General features: G+C 38.9%; 1 protein-coding gene across 1 annotated transcript in view; it reads left to right on the top strand.

Moving 5' to 3' along the window:
* Vav3 (vav guanine nucleotide exchange factor 3) overlaps positions 1–15,306 on the top strand; it is a 331,496-nt gene that overhangs the window by 279,395 nt on the left and 36,795 nt on the right. Inside the window, exon 21 of the mRNA XM_032897450.1 lies at positions 14,381–14,446. Within this exon, the coding sequence (XP_032753341.1) occupies positions 14,381–14,446 (66 nt within the window). The remainder of the gene's footprint in view (positions 1–14,380; positions 14,447–15,306) is intronic.

Below are 15,306 nucleotides of genomic sequence, written 5' to 3'. Positions count from 1 at the left end.
ATCCCTGCCCTTTCCTCCTTGGATTCTGTCCTGGCTGATTCTCACTAGATGACTCTGATATCTACTATTCTCAACACGGAAGCAGACTGTGGTCTTTTGCTTCTCTCTTTCCTTTCCTTACATCATTGATTTCTGCTCCTGATGTTTTTCTTGATTTCTTCTCCTCATTTTGGGCTTAATTATTAGTTTGGGAGTTTAGTTTGCTTTTAGGTTCTTAGGGTAACACATGTGTTTATTGATTTGTTTATTTCACTTTATCTTATTTTTCTAAGATAGGTAGAGAGCACTACAAGCTCTAAATACAGTTTTGGCTGCCTTCTTAGACTCTGGTGTACCCCGTTTTCACTTCCAGTCAGCTCAGAATACCTTCTACTTGGTTTTCTTCTGGGAAGTTAGGAAATATACTATTTGGTTATCAAGTACTAGGGGATTTTCCAAATGTTCTTAACCTCTTTGACTAAAAACCATTGCTCTTTCCCATTGGTATCTAAAACCATAGAAATTACTCCTATGAGTGACAATCTGTGATCTTCCTATTTATGTCTGTATTACATAATATGGAAGCCAGGTTAAACAGGTTAAAATACCTATCTTTTATATGTTCTTAATTTCTAATTTAATTTCACTTCACGGGAGAATATAGATTGTATAACTTTACCATTTTAAATTAGTTAAGAATTGTCTTATGGCCCAGAAAATGATAGATCTTGACAAACGTTCTGTATGGATGGCCAAAGGATGTTTATTATATTTATATGCAATAGAATATCCTAAAATATCATTTAGGTCAAACTAATTGATAATTGCTTAAATGTTATACATCCTTATTGCCTGGTGACATAATCACTCAATCTATCCACCCTCCTAGACTCAAGTCTTATACTTTTGTAGATTCTATCCTGCCTCCTACTTTTCCCTCTATAACTCTTGCTTCTCAGTTCCTCTATATTTAGCTTCTAAATCAGCCTCTATGTATTTTTTTTTCTTTTCCACATCCATCGTAAAATTTTTGCTCAAATCATGACACTTGCCCTTACTTTTGTGCCATGTGACGTCTGGGATTATCTTTAATTGCTATCCTTGCTGATAGAATTTGCCTACCACAGCCATCTTCCATACCCCTGCAAAATTCAGATGTGATTATGCAATCCACTAATGTCTTTCTGTCCAAACAGTGCTCACACTTCCGTTTCCTAACAGACGTGTGTATGAACCACAGACTCAGAGCTGCAACCTTGCTGCTTTGCTGACTTCTTAGCTCGTCATTCTCCCATCTAACTCTGTTAACTAAGCCCTCATCATCCTTGTGGTGATTTCCTTTAATTGTCAACTCGACACAACATGGAATCACCTGGCAAGAGAGTTGCCATGAGGGGTTGTTTAGATTGAGTTGGTCTGTGGGCATATCTTTGGGGGATTGTCTTGATTAAGTTAATTTATATATGGGAACCCATCCCACTGTAGGGAGCACCATCTCCTGGTCACGGGCTTTGTGAATTGGTTAAGAGTGAGGAAATCAAGTGGTTCAATTCAAGCTAATAGCGAGCAAGCATGCATCTGTCTCTCACTGCTCTTGTTTGTAGATATGATATGACAGATCTTTGAAGTTCCTACTCTGAGTTTCCTACAATGATACACTATAGCCTCTATAATTATAAACCGAAATTGCTTTTTATGGGACATTATCACAGTAACACAAATGTAACTAGAAAAATCTCCATGTGCTTCTGCCTGCTACTTTATGGCATTTTACTAAAAACCCTATCAATGATAGTTTTATTATCCTGTCTACTACCTTACGTCAGCCCCTGTTATCAGGCAGAAGTTGGCATTTAAAAAACACTTATAATAGTGACAACAAAACCCACCATCAACTCACATTTATTATACAGGTTTTTGGATACAAAGTGGACTTATAAGAATATTTTATATACAGTAACACATGTATTAGTAGTGAAAATTCTGAAAAAAACCCAATTGCTATTATAATTTTTATTTCATATATAGCAGTCAAAACTACTGAGAAGTTGAGTAACTGGGCTGAAGTTGCATAGTTACTGGGTAGAACTGGGAATCACACCTAGAAATTCTTGATCCAGAGTCTAGGCCCTTAACTTTCATACTGTGCTTTCTTCTGAGATCCTCTCACTACTAAAAAAGCTCGTGCTACCCTAACAAGCTTGATGGTGTTTATGGCTAGAGCTACAAGCTTCTTTATGCTGACTGAAATGTATTTACTTCAGTGTCATGAAGTCTTTGACAGTATTCCAGTCTGTTTTCACAAAATGATGATTTGTGGGTTCTTAGAATGTTCTAGGGTTAATAAGATGGCTCTTCTGCCATGTTTGATATTAACACACTTTTGAAGAAAACTGAGGGCCTGCCGTGGTTAGAATCTCAGGGTGGACAGTCGGGACTGACCCTGTCAGGAACTTTGTGGAGGCTGTAGATTACAGATACCTACCTGCTCTGGAACTTTTGAAACTTCTGTTCCCTTCTGTTTCTTCTGAAACCCTGTGGTCTCAGGGTCCAGCTGCCTGCTGGAAATGCAAAGGCAGAAGCGTGTCAGATCTGAAGCTTTATATCCAGAGCTGGTGCAGTTCCTTCTGATGCTTTGCATTGCTTTAAGCACAGAGCTTTGAGAGAGTTCACTAGAGAACACCCAGGTAACAGGGGCAACAGACAGAAGACGCTCTGGGATTTGTCTGAGCAGTGCTAAGAATAAACTTACTTTCTAAGCTGCCCTTGAGGATTTTAAAAGCCAGTCAATTTCTCATTCTCGAGATATCAATAGAAAATAGTGAAGCTAAGCACAAAGTATTGGAGCTACTGAGGCATATAAGTAGTATGTGAGCAGTGGTATGCTTGAGACCACAGTGGAGACCATGGGACTGGCTCAGCAGGACTCCTAGGAGCCTTCCCAGTATGTGCCTGCCAGCATTTAACTTGGTTGAAGAGAGAACTCTACATTTAATGTCTTCCTAACCAAGTTCTCTGTTTCCTATTTTTCTGATACTTTAAATATGTAAAACTTAATTACACTTTTTAATTTTTATTAGTTTTTTTTTGCAGAACAGTAGGTTTAAGCGAGACTTTCAATAGTTTTCATAATATTCACAGACTTTTATTTCTTTATTTATTTTGTCCCCTACAGCACACTGTCTCGAAAAATATGACAATTCATGCTTTGTTCCCTTTGGGCTCATACTTACTCATCTTGCTGTATTGTACAGCCTTCTGGTTTTTTTTTTCCGCCTAGGCAAAAAGAAAATTGCTATTAATTCTCATTTTCTCTTTAGCTGTCTAGATGTGTGAAGATTTTCTGGTGTGGTGCTAAAAAGGCATTGGAAATACTCAAAGAGAGTCGCAAGATAAATGAGCAGAAGCACTGAATGACAAAACGTCTCTATGACTTTTCTTAGTGGAATGCAGATATAATGGTTAGGAAGAAGAGTGGTTAATGCTTAGAATAGAGAGGAACAGTTAGCACACTTATTCCAGGTAGCAATTATGCATTGAGTGCTAGCTCTGAATTCACTGATCAGACACCTTCATGCCCCAGTATGAACTCTAGTTGGTTTGACATTAGATCTCTTATTTTTAGAGGAATCTTTCATGCTTGCTGCCAACTAGTAATAGGTTTACATTGTCAGGCCTATGTTAAAAATTCACCTAGAGTTTCTGGCTTAGATATAGCATGTGCCAGCATTGCCTTATGAGTAACCTCTAAATCATTTAAAGGGTATTTAGCTGGAGTTACTGCAACGAACAGAAGCAGCGTGACAAATCCTGGAGTAAAGTCATTTACTTGGGGCCAAATAGCTGTATGGCTTGGATAAGGTTTTTTAATTACTGTGTAGCTAAATTCTAGGTATCACATGAGGTGGACAGACAAGAGTAGTATTCATAAAACTGATCAAAATCACTGGTGGGAGGGCTTTATAATACCAACATACAGCCCTATTCCCAAAGATCAGGATACAGTGGGCCTGGTTTGAATCCAGGGTTGCATTAAGCCCCAAATCAATTGTATGTGAGCCACTGAGTACGTGATCAACTTGGTAAGATTCCATGGTAATTCTGGCACTACGTACAGCTCATTATATGCTCATTGGTTGAAAACCAACCCATTATTCATTGCCAAAAAGCCAAGGTGTTCCAATGGACTCAATTACTTTGGCTATGACAGATACTAAATAAGGGGAGTGTTTTTGAAATATCAGCATATAATAAAATTACACTTGCCCCATACCTCAGACTGAAATTGACATATTTGTTTTCTGTATTTTTAAAGCATGACTAAAGATGTTGCAAAGTCCTCAAGTAGGCTGTCATGACTAAATAAACTTTCGTGTTACCGACTGGACATAGGGAAGGTTCACAGTAGAAAACCGGCCAGTTTAATTTCATGTTTCATTTAATAAGCACAACAGTAGGGTATTTCCTCCTTGTTGGTTCTCAGATATAAAGATTGGGTTGTTTTAAAGCTCTCCATGTGTGCATATGTTTACAGGGTCTCCGTTTACATACTTTGTCCATTTTGCTGCTCGAAGAGAACATATAGTTAGTGGCTTGCACCCTTCACCGTGTGAGTTCCTCTAAGGGATTGCATTTTAACATTGCTTCAAGAGTATAGTTTCAAACACCTCTTCTGGTATCTTATCCCATCTCATTGGAGATTACACATAATTAGCACTCGAGAAGCAAGTTGAGTGTTTTTCATTTCCTATGTTAGAATTTAGGAAATCCAAGTTTCATGGGCTGAGTTTTATTGGCTGACACCTACCAGTGTGATGGCCGAAAAACAGAGAAGTCCAAAGGCTCCAGTTTGATTACACAGAAAGTGGAAGTGACAGTGGTCACTGTAAAATAAATCAATAATATTGTATTGTAGTCACTAAACAGTACCCAGTCAATTAGACAGACCCGTTAGTCTGTCCACCTATTTAGTCATCCATCCAAATAACATAAAAATTACCTACAGTGTTTCCCAGTGTGTTTCATATTGGAAAGACCAGAAACAACCCCTCCAGTTTGTAATCCTCATGATCTGAATGGTCAGGATAAAGAATGCATTGTTTTGAGGGTTTTTTTGCTAAGAGGTTTTTGTAAATTCTATTTTGAAAAACACTCACAGAGTTTAGCCTGTAGATTAAAGTCTGAAGTACTTACCGACAATGAATTTGCATTTGAATTTTTAAAAGGACTTTTGTACTCGTTAAGAGCTTTGGCCTATTTGTACATTTTCAAGAAATTTTGCTTTCTCAACCGCTTTCTCTTTCAAGTGAGTCACTTCACTCATTAATGCAGAAAGTCAGATCTCATTGTAGACTGTCATGTTTTCAACACACACCATGCCCAGAGCATACAAATTACCCTCCAGGATGGATGGGGGACTCTGCGTCTTTGAATAGATATTAGTCTCCTGCGTATTCTTATGATCACAACAGTAATTTCTATTGAAGTAAGTGGGCTCTCCGCATTTTCATTATAACGTCTTTCAAACAATGAATTGTCAATTGAGCTGTGAAAATGCATGCTGTTCTGTCTCCCATTCTAAGGGATTCATTTTGGCAGCGCCTTCTTTCTTCCTTTGTCTTTCCTTTTTTTTCTTGAAAGTTATATAAAATTGTCTTCAAATGAAATGCATAGCAAGTAGGAAACTGGCCACTTAGGGCTGCATTTCCTGGTGCAGGTGTAAGGCCTGGCTGTTGGCTAACAACACCCAGAACATTTCTGTTCACACCATCTCACGGGTGACAACCTGTTGCTTTTAAGTAATAAGATATGTAAAGACAGAGAGTCATTCATGGTGGGCTGGCCTTTTTGTCTGAGAAATGTTTTCCCAGAAACTATACAGATTATACTTATCAGAAATCAGAGGAAGCTGGAGGGAGGGAAGGGAAGAGGTAGGGAGGCAGGAGAAAGAGGGGAAGAAAGGCAGGGGGAGGGGGGAGGTGAGAAGAGAGGAGGCAAGGAAATGTACCATCTCTGATTTCTGCTATAATAGAGTACTCCCCATGTGTTTTCTTCTTAGACTAAAAGCTCTGAGGATCCTCTGTCCTAGATCATGGGGTTTTATTTGCTCCATTGTCATTTATGAATACCCAAATGTGCCACTGGGGGAATTTTGTGAGCTAATTGGAACCAAAAAGCAATTATAAGTACAGAATTGCAATCAGTGCCAAAAATATGTATTTTTATCCACGATGAAAATTAAATAACGTAGAAAATAGTCGTGATACTTCACAGCTGCAAACCATACAACTACGTGATCCTTATTTTAAGGAGTAAAAGTGTTTTTACACAAGTTCCGATTAGTCACATTGAGAGCGGTGGGTTTCGTTGTTGCTGTTTTAAAGCTTATTGTCTCCTCTTTTATCGGGTGCAAGTTGCCAAATTAAAATCAACGTCTCCTCTGTTCTTTCAGTCTCAAGGTTGTGTGTTAGGCAAACTTGGCAATCTTATCGTCTTCCTTTTGGAGAGATTCATTTTATATTTCTAACACCTAGGAAAATGAATTTCGAAGGGCAGTTACTTTGGTAGAGAACTGAGAGGTAAAAGTTATTGGTTTATGTATGATCCTGAGAAAAGTTTTTGTTGGTTTTATGTTTTACTTAGTGTTTCTTATTTGCAGTGTGCCTCAGTGTGAGATCACACACACACACACACACACACACACACAGAGAGAGAGAGAGAGAGAGAGAGAGAGAGAGAGAGAGAGAGAGAGAGAGAGAGAGAATACAAACAAATAAAAATAAAAACCTTCTGTGGTTCGGGAGTTCCAAGTCAAATGAAACATTCATTTCACATGAAGCCAGTAGCAGAAAAACCTAGTATTAAGGGGTTGTGAACTGGCCATGCTGGATTTGGCTAAACATGTGTTTTCTTCCTATTAAGGTAAGGAAATAAAAAATAAAAAAAAAAAAAAAAAAAAAAAAAAAAAAAAAAAAAAAAAAAAGAATTGCCTGGGATGATCTTCTTCATGAGACACATGCTTTCTCAAACATTCAGCCTAGATATTTGAGCCCCCACTGTCATCTTCAGCCTGTCCCATTTTCTTAGCTGAAACCTTTACCCTCTGAGCCCCATACCAGGGTCATTTTTCTCCAGAGTCTTTTCTTATTTAAAAATAGTTTTTGAAACACACAACTACCACACTGCTTCCTGATTGGCCTGGCTAGAGCACCCCTGAAAGATGAGAAGCATCATTTTTATCTGTTTCCAGAGCTCAGGAAACGTGTCTAGAATAAATATTCAGAGATGCTCTATCCAGCATTTGTTTCTCATACATTTTCAAAGTCATCATTACCTCCGAGTTATACTTTATGTCACTTGAAAGAGCACTAAAGGATTCATTTTGTGAGGGAGTTCTCTTGCAATCCTCATCTATGAAATGGGAATATTAACTTTTCAGTCACTCATGGGGGTTTTATGAGGTTCATAGGCAGCAAACCTGAAAAGGAATTGAGAGGGAGAAAAATTGTATGTCTCTGTAATGATTAACACTTTTGAAGAATGTACTTCATTTACCAGAAGTAGAAAAATGATTATCTGAAATTTTCATTTCTTAATCTAAATTTCATATTCCTCATGTTCAATTTGCATAAAGAGTCACATTGGCAATGTGGGCTTTTGGAGACTTTTGCCCTCCACATACCTACTATTGACTCCTAAATTTTCTTTAGCCTTTTTTCCCTTGTGATTCTATGGAAAAGAGAAAATGATAAATTCTGTAGGGAGTGGCAGAAGGAAGTACAGTGTGGGTAGAGACCAGGAGTCCTTTCCACTCGGCCCAGAATGCCTCAAGACTGGAAGCTCAGGAGTGGCATGGTGCTGAGTCAACAGTTTCCAGAAACTTGGCTCAAAGAGAACTCACCACAGTCTTTGGTCAGGAGGGATGAGGGAGGTGCAGGCAGGGAGAAGGGAGGAGTTGAACTTTCCTCCCTGCAACTCTGGAAGTTGCTGCAAAGGATTAAGACCACACTTTCCTAATGGTTTTAGAACACCAAAGAATAGTAGCTCTAAGAATATGTTCTAAAACTGTGTGTTTTCTCTGTTGATCTAAAATTCAAGTGTCCATCTGTGTCCTTTTCAGAGGCAAATAGAACATTAAAGAATTGTTTATAAACATTGCCAGATCCTTGCTGTTAAGAAAACAGATTCCTAAATTCAAAATAAATCCAACTCATTTCTTTGATGTTGTAAACTAGAGTCAGCATCTCAGCATCTTCCGGCACTGACCGGTATTTTTCTCAAGTCAGGTTCCTGCCATGAAGACATTTCTTCATGAAACCCGAGACTCAGGTCTAGGCATGCAGCACCCTTGCTGAGTGTGGGAACCTGTGTTAAGTCCCTCAGTTCACCTGTGTTTCTGCATTGTCTCCCAGCCCTTGTAGAGAATGAGATGAAGCCATCAAGGCAAAATTGAACTTGTAAGTGTGTGGATACGAAGCTATTCTTAGCTGGTCAGTATATCCTATAATCACCAGACCTTTATTTTGACAGGTATTTGCCTCAAAATATCGAGTATTTTGACCCTGAGAGCATCATGATCCCTAATTACAGGAAAGGAGAAGTAGGCAGCGTATGACTGTAATAGAGCAAGGAAGGCCCCAGAGAGATGATTACAGAAGATAATAGACATTAGTAAAGGCTTGTAAGAAACACTTTCCCTGGGTAATTGCCAACTGGCTTTGATTGAATAGATCATAAACGGGGCTGGTGGGAGTGTTTCCAAGCGTACACACTGTATTGTGGAAGTTGGCAGAGCTCCTGACACAGTGGGTGAGGTCCTAATTGTTAACTCCAGAGATGGACACTGTTGGTTAGTTTTCTTACTTGCCTTTCTACTTACATTATTGAATTTTGTGCAGGAGAAAGCATAGATTAGCTTGTAATTTGATGAAGCTACTGCCACCTAAGTAGAAATTCACATGTTTAGTGCTATACTTTTTTTTTAATTAGAAATCGGGATAAAGTTCTGAGAAATTCTGTTGTCCTTTTCTTCTGTTATGTTACTGCCATGTAAGCTACATTCTGGTACAATTTCTGAAAGACTATGTCAATCAAAAAGTACACTCAGTGGGCTGTCAGTCTGGGTTGGCCTCTGGTATGAGCCTTGATTGAATACTGTATGTAGTTCAGTAGAGCCTGAACATGCACACTCCCTTCAGATATTGGACTAAATGGTTTATGAATTGTAATATACTGAATTTTAGTTATTCAGGACTCAAATTCCTAAAAAAGTAGTGATCATATCTATTTCCTAGCAAGCTAATCCCACACCCTTCAGTAAATACTTACTTCATAATTAGTCAACATGAAAGTAAGAGAAGAAGTTCTTATCTTCTGTCAGTAAATGCTATCAGGTTAAGTTACTGATCTCTACCACCACCAGTCAACAAGTTTTAGATCCTAACACTGTGGGGGCAATAATAACTCACTAGGAAACAGTAGAACTTGTGGGAGGTGCCTAGTACTGGAGACCTGGGGAATCCTTTGGCCTATTCTCTTGCTTCGTGGAGGAAGATATGGAAACTGAGAAAAACTGAGTGACTTATTTAAAATCAGAAGGCCAGGAACAGACAACCAGATTCCAAATGCTCTAATCACAACCAATTATTACTGTATAAGTTCGTTGTGATCTGAAAGCCCATAGAAATCTATGACAATATAGCCAAAGTGGAAAAGACATTGACAAGGCGACATTATCAAGCGATCCTTGAACAGTGACCCTGACTATTTATTTATATTCCTCACATGCCTGGCACAATGCAGTGTCTGCATTGAAACATCAAACTTTTCATCAAAACACTAATTCTGCTCGCAGTAGAAAATAATGCCTTTAAAAGTGCCCAATGTTGCATGGACGTTGAACACATAAAGCCAGCACTTAGAGCATTTCCTTTGTGCTTACTTCTGATTAGAATAACCAAGGTTAAAAAAAAAACCTTACTTCTCGTTGGCCATGATTAGAAAGGAAAAAAGAAATGACACATTTCTTTGGGCCTCTGTTGCACCGAGATGAACTTGGGCTTTACATAGCTTCTCTTCACTTTCCGAAATGTGGCCAAACCTTGCAGATTTTTGGATCGAGCAACTACTTGAATTTTGGTTCCTCTCTTTGGATTTAGTTCGCTGACTAGTTTTCTTCCATCAAAGAACTTCTTGTTTATTCTGCAAGAAAAAAATCTAACACTGTCGGGAGAGCGTGAGTCAGAATTGCACCATGTACATATTATCCAGTGAGAGTTGGAAGGAACACCTCAACATACAAATAACATGCCGGGAGCTCCCGTTCTTGTCGGAGAAATACAGAGACCTTGCTGTAGACGTTTCTCCAATATAGCAGGGAGAATATACAACCATTATGCTCCTTTCCCATCTAACAAGTATAGCAATGCAGCTTCTAGTTTTATAGTAGGCTTTTTTTTTTCTTTTCTTAGTATATATTTTACAACCTTTGATTTTAACTGTTTTTTTTCTACTCTCATCAGCCAAAATTGGAGAGATGGAGTAAAAACAAACAATTTTGTATAAATTAGAAGAACTATCAGCTATCATTGAGGTCTTTGCCATATATTTTGATGACTGGATCCAATGATCAACCTATATAAATTGAAAATAAGTATGATTTCAAAGATGGCACCCATGGATGAAGTCTGGCAGAACTATAAATTGCTCTTTATGTAGATGTAGCAGCATCAGAAATAGGAATTTCAAGTCTTTATTTCACTTCAGGAGCTTTTAAAAATTTGTACATTAGCCAAAATGGGCAGCTTTTGTGTTGTTCTTTTGTGTGTGTACATGTAGGCTCTGGGGGTCTTCATCATGACCAGTAAGTACTTAACTCTGCACAATGGTGTCTGGCACCTGCCGGTGTGCATGGGCAGGGAAATAGCTGTTTAGTAGGCAGTGACTGATGAAAATGCTTGCTTACAATAAAGCCTTGGTGTAAAGCACCGGCCTCTCGAGGACATAGCCTGGCCATTAAGATGAACGTGATGATGAAAGTCCACGTTATTTGTGGATTAGTATCTTTGCCTGGACACAAGTGGATAATGGGGTTATGCATCGATTTCTGTTTTATTAAACAGTGAAAATTTAAAAGAATAATTTGAGAATAATTGAAAACAATATTGCAGATAAGGGAGAAAACGACTACACGGCACCTTCAAGTGGCTTCCATACATTTTAACTCTTCAGTCTTTAAAGCGCCCTGATGAGGTACTTGTGGGGAATGTCGTCGTCGTTATTGCGTACCACGGTGTCTTGCCTATGGCTCTGCAGCTTTTTACAGTAGACTAGAAAACAAAGCGAGCTGTTCTGGTGACCCTTCCTAGAACGCTACCTTTCTATGTATTTTAAGAACTAGCATAGACATACGTCTCACAGAATGTGGCAGTTACAATATAGCCACAGCTGTAACCACAGATCACCTTTCAGTGGATGCCAGTTTCTGACTGTTCACTTTTCTGATCACTTCCCCTCTCATTATTGGAGCACTTGTTTCATTACTTGTCTTTACAAAGTTCATCAGAATGATTATAAAAATAGTGCTCACAGTTATTTTATTATCTATTAACCTACTTAATATCTAATTTCTACCTACCTGTCCATTCAAGAACCTAATTTCTGTTTATTTACCTATATTTCAATAATTCAAGACCTTTCTATATGTTCTCCCTGCAGGGCTCGAGCTGTTTATTTCGGATAGTGCAGACAGGACTGGGCAGGGCAGTTGCTCTGGTCACTAGCCATGTGAGATAAACTGCTCAGTAATCTCACAGCACTGTCATGCATATGTTCTGAGTGTTTAGGACACTGCAATGGGGGAGAATCTCCCACCTTTCATGAATAACCATTAATCTAGCCTTTTTACATTTGGCTTTCCAAATCTGTTTCAAATCATTCCGAACGCTTCCGGGAGTGCATTAAAGCTCCAATCCAGATAGTATTAGGGGGATAAATGAGCCACAGGGAAGAGATTCGGTATTTTTCTTAAAGCAATTTGTTCCCTCTTTTTCCCCCCACAAAGTTAGAAGCCAAGCAATTTACGATTAAGATTTTCAGAGGACATCTTCAGTCATGTTAAGCCTTTCTTGTCTGTGGGTTTAAAAATGCAGTTTTAGCTCTGGCATCCTGGCAAGCATTAATGCTTTTCTCTCTACAGGTAGATTACAGGTTTATTTCTACTGGCAAATCTAAAATAGCTTAAATTCATTATGATCCACTGTACACTCTTTTAAAGAACAATGAGGAATACTTAAAACCCCAGTTCGGTTAGGAATGAGTAAGAACTTGACTACGCATATGTATTTGTGATAATCAGGACTATCTGAGAAAGTCGTCAGTCATTTCAATTTAATGTTTGCTGCAGTAGCAACCTGCCTTTCAGAAATGAGGGAATTGTTATTGTATAAATTATAGTTTAATATTTTGTGTCTGCTTCAATTTATTTAATGAGTCATAAAGGCGCCTCTACTCGCCACATATGCAATTCTTGACCTATTTTCCCGGGTCCTTTCCAAAGGAAGTATTTCGTAAAAAGACTCAGCTGGTAATGTTAAATTTACAAAGTCCCATCACATGATGCACGGTTCCCTGCAGAATAGACGCATGCAAAGATAGTGTACGACATATCAGGTGACACCCCGTGCAAAGCAGGAATGTTTTCAAGTTGACCTTGAACATGTTAAAGGACTCGCAGAACAAATACCAGACAGCAACATAAGTACAAGATTATCCTCTATGTCTGGCATTTGTAATAGACATAAAAAAGATGTCAAGCTGATTATTTCAGAATAAGAATAAAAGAAGAAAACTTATTCATATAAGAATAAAAGAAGAAAACTCAGATATCCGTCTTTCATCAGGGTTAGTAAAGTCCTCAGAGGCACCACATTAAGTGCCTTGGAGGCACTTGGTTTATTTCTTAGTTACAGCCTGCAGTACCGTCCATGTGTAGGGGATTGGCAGCTGCTCCACCCATTAGTATTAATGAATTACCAATGTGCATCCCACACACAACCACCGAGGAGCCAAAGACATGCTGCCTACACACTGCTTTGTTTTGAATCCTCCAAATGTTGCAGGGTGACTATTGATTTCACATGGAAATCAATGAATATAGCATGCATATCCCAGAACTAAGACGAATGTCTGACAGGAGTAGAAAGGAACTCTAACCTCATCCATCTGTTAAGATAGGCCACAGTGGCTCTCAGGTCTCTGCCTTAAGGAACTAGTGTGATCCTTTCACAAATATAACTGTACTGCTATGGCATTTCATTAAGAGACATTCTTTTTATTAGTATTATTATATTTCATCTTTCTTTAAAAGTCTGGTCATTATCCCCCTCCCGTTCTGCCCTCCCAATATTCCTTACCTCCCCCATCTCCAAGAGGATGTCCCCACTCCCCACACACCCCCACACCCTGCCAGGCCTCCGCATTCCCCGGAGCCTCAAATCTCTCGTGTGTTTTAATGTCGGTGCATTTTTTCAGCATGTTAGTCACAACTCAGAAATTGAATCTTGTTACCACCCATGTACAACTACTGCAGCTCTGCTATTTCTCCATCGCTGTTCATGACTGTGCTGTTGAACTTCTAGCAGTTCATGATGTCCAAGGCGTCCATGGCCTTCCCTCCATATGCAAGGCTTCAATCAGCATGCCAACAGACATCTTATCAGGAAGAGAGCTCAGCCGCAGTCTCCCTTTTTGGGTCTGACGCATTAGCAGACAAAGGTGTAAAGCGAGGGAATGGCCCATATACGACTGTTGATGGGCTTCCTGCGTGTGCTCGCCATCACTGAGATGCGGAATAATCACAACTTAGACCTTTTATCCTGGCATGATTATTGGTTGCTACTGTTTACCTTAAAGTGGTCCTAGTTTGTGCAGAAAATATTTCTTACGAAGCTATAGTCTCTCGCATCAGGATGACTTGTTTCCGTTCATCAATTTCCTGTAGTCGACTTGGTACTAAACTGGAAAAAGATTTTTTTAAATGTGTCTGTCAATTCATGCTCATAAGCTATCCAATTCAATGGACTTACTTCCACCATTTCTGTTTTGTGACATTACACACTCCATATATACACATACTATATAACACACACTCATTACATAAAATGCCGTAGGAAGGTCCAAGAACTGTTATTTTATAACCATAAGTGGGAACCATGTGGAAAAGTTCAACAGTGGAGAAAACATGTCTCTGCCTTTACTTCCTCTGGGCCCACGAACTGATGCTGAGTTCTAAATGCAATAGGCAAACAACCCTGAGGATCCTCAGTTGAACAACACAGTGTAAACAACAGCATGGCTTTATTATTTCATGCTCAACAGTGTTTTCTTTTTTTTTCTTGCATAGGGACGAAACTTAGCTTCAGGAGAGGTTGGATTTTTCCCAAGCGATGCTGTCAAGCCATCTCCATGTGTAAGTTCTCATATTTCATTTCCGTCTCATTTTATTTTACCTTTGTTACTATAATCAATTGTGCAAGGGGATATTGACTGCCTATATACTCATTGGTTTTGTTAATATTTTCATAGGACTTGCATGCGTATAACCTCATGGAATATACTTTAATTTGTGTTGAAACATACTTCAAGTATCAAGAAAGGATATGCAGGATGGAATATAACTTAGCGTTTACAAAATTGTTTAAAAGTCTTTAGGAAAAGTAACCCAAAGCCACAGTGTAGATTACTGTGCAAGTTTTTCTTTCCTCACTGAGGGTAAATGATCCAACCTACTCCTGGTCACTCAGGTTACAGGGAGTCATTATGCTTCAACTGGGGTTCTTTGAAAGCATAGTAGAGAACAAAAAGCTCACACATTCTTCAACCAGGTGTCTGAATACATTTTCCATGCTTTAGAATGTCTTTTCTGTTTATTTACTATCATAATGAAATTTTCTGAAAATGGATAAAAGGGGAATGAATGACTATCTTAGAGTTTTATTACTGTGAAGAGACACCATGACCATGGCAACTCTTATAAAAGAAAGCATTTAATTGGAGCTGGCTTACCGTTCCAGAGGTGTAGTCCATTATCAAGGCAGGAAGCATGGCAGCATGCAGGCAGACGTGGTGCTGGAGAAGGAGCTAAGAGTTCCACATCTGGATCAGCAGGCAACGGGAACAGACTGAGACACACTTCCTCCAACGAGGCCACACCTCCTCACAGTCACTCCCTATGGGCCTGTGGGGGCCATTGTTATTCAAACTACCACAATGACTATTACTCAAATAATATGGGTAAATATCCAGAAAATGTATTCTCTGATGCTTTGT

Source organism: Rattus rattus, chromosome 3 (genome assembly GCF_011064425.1).
Source record: "Rattus rattus isolate New Zealand chromosome 3, Rrattus_CSIRO_v1, whole genome shotgun sequence".
NCBI classification, from domain to species: Eukaryota; Metazoa; Chordata; class Mammalia; order Rodentia; family Muridae; genus Rattus; species Rattus rattus.
The sequence above is the reverse complement of the archived record's forward strand: the minus strand, read 5'-3'. Positions and strand labels throughout refer to the sequence as shown.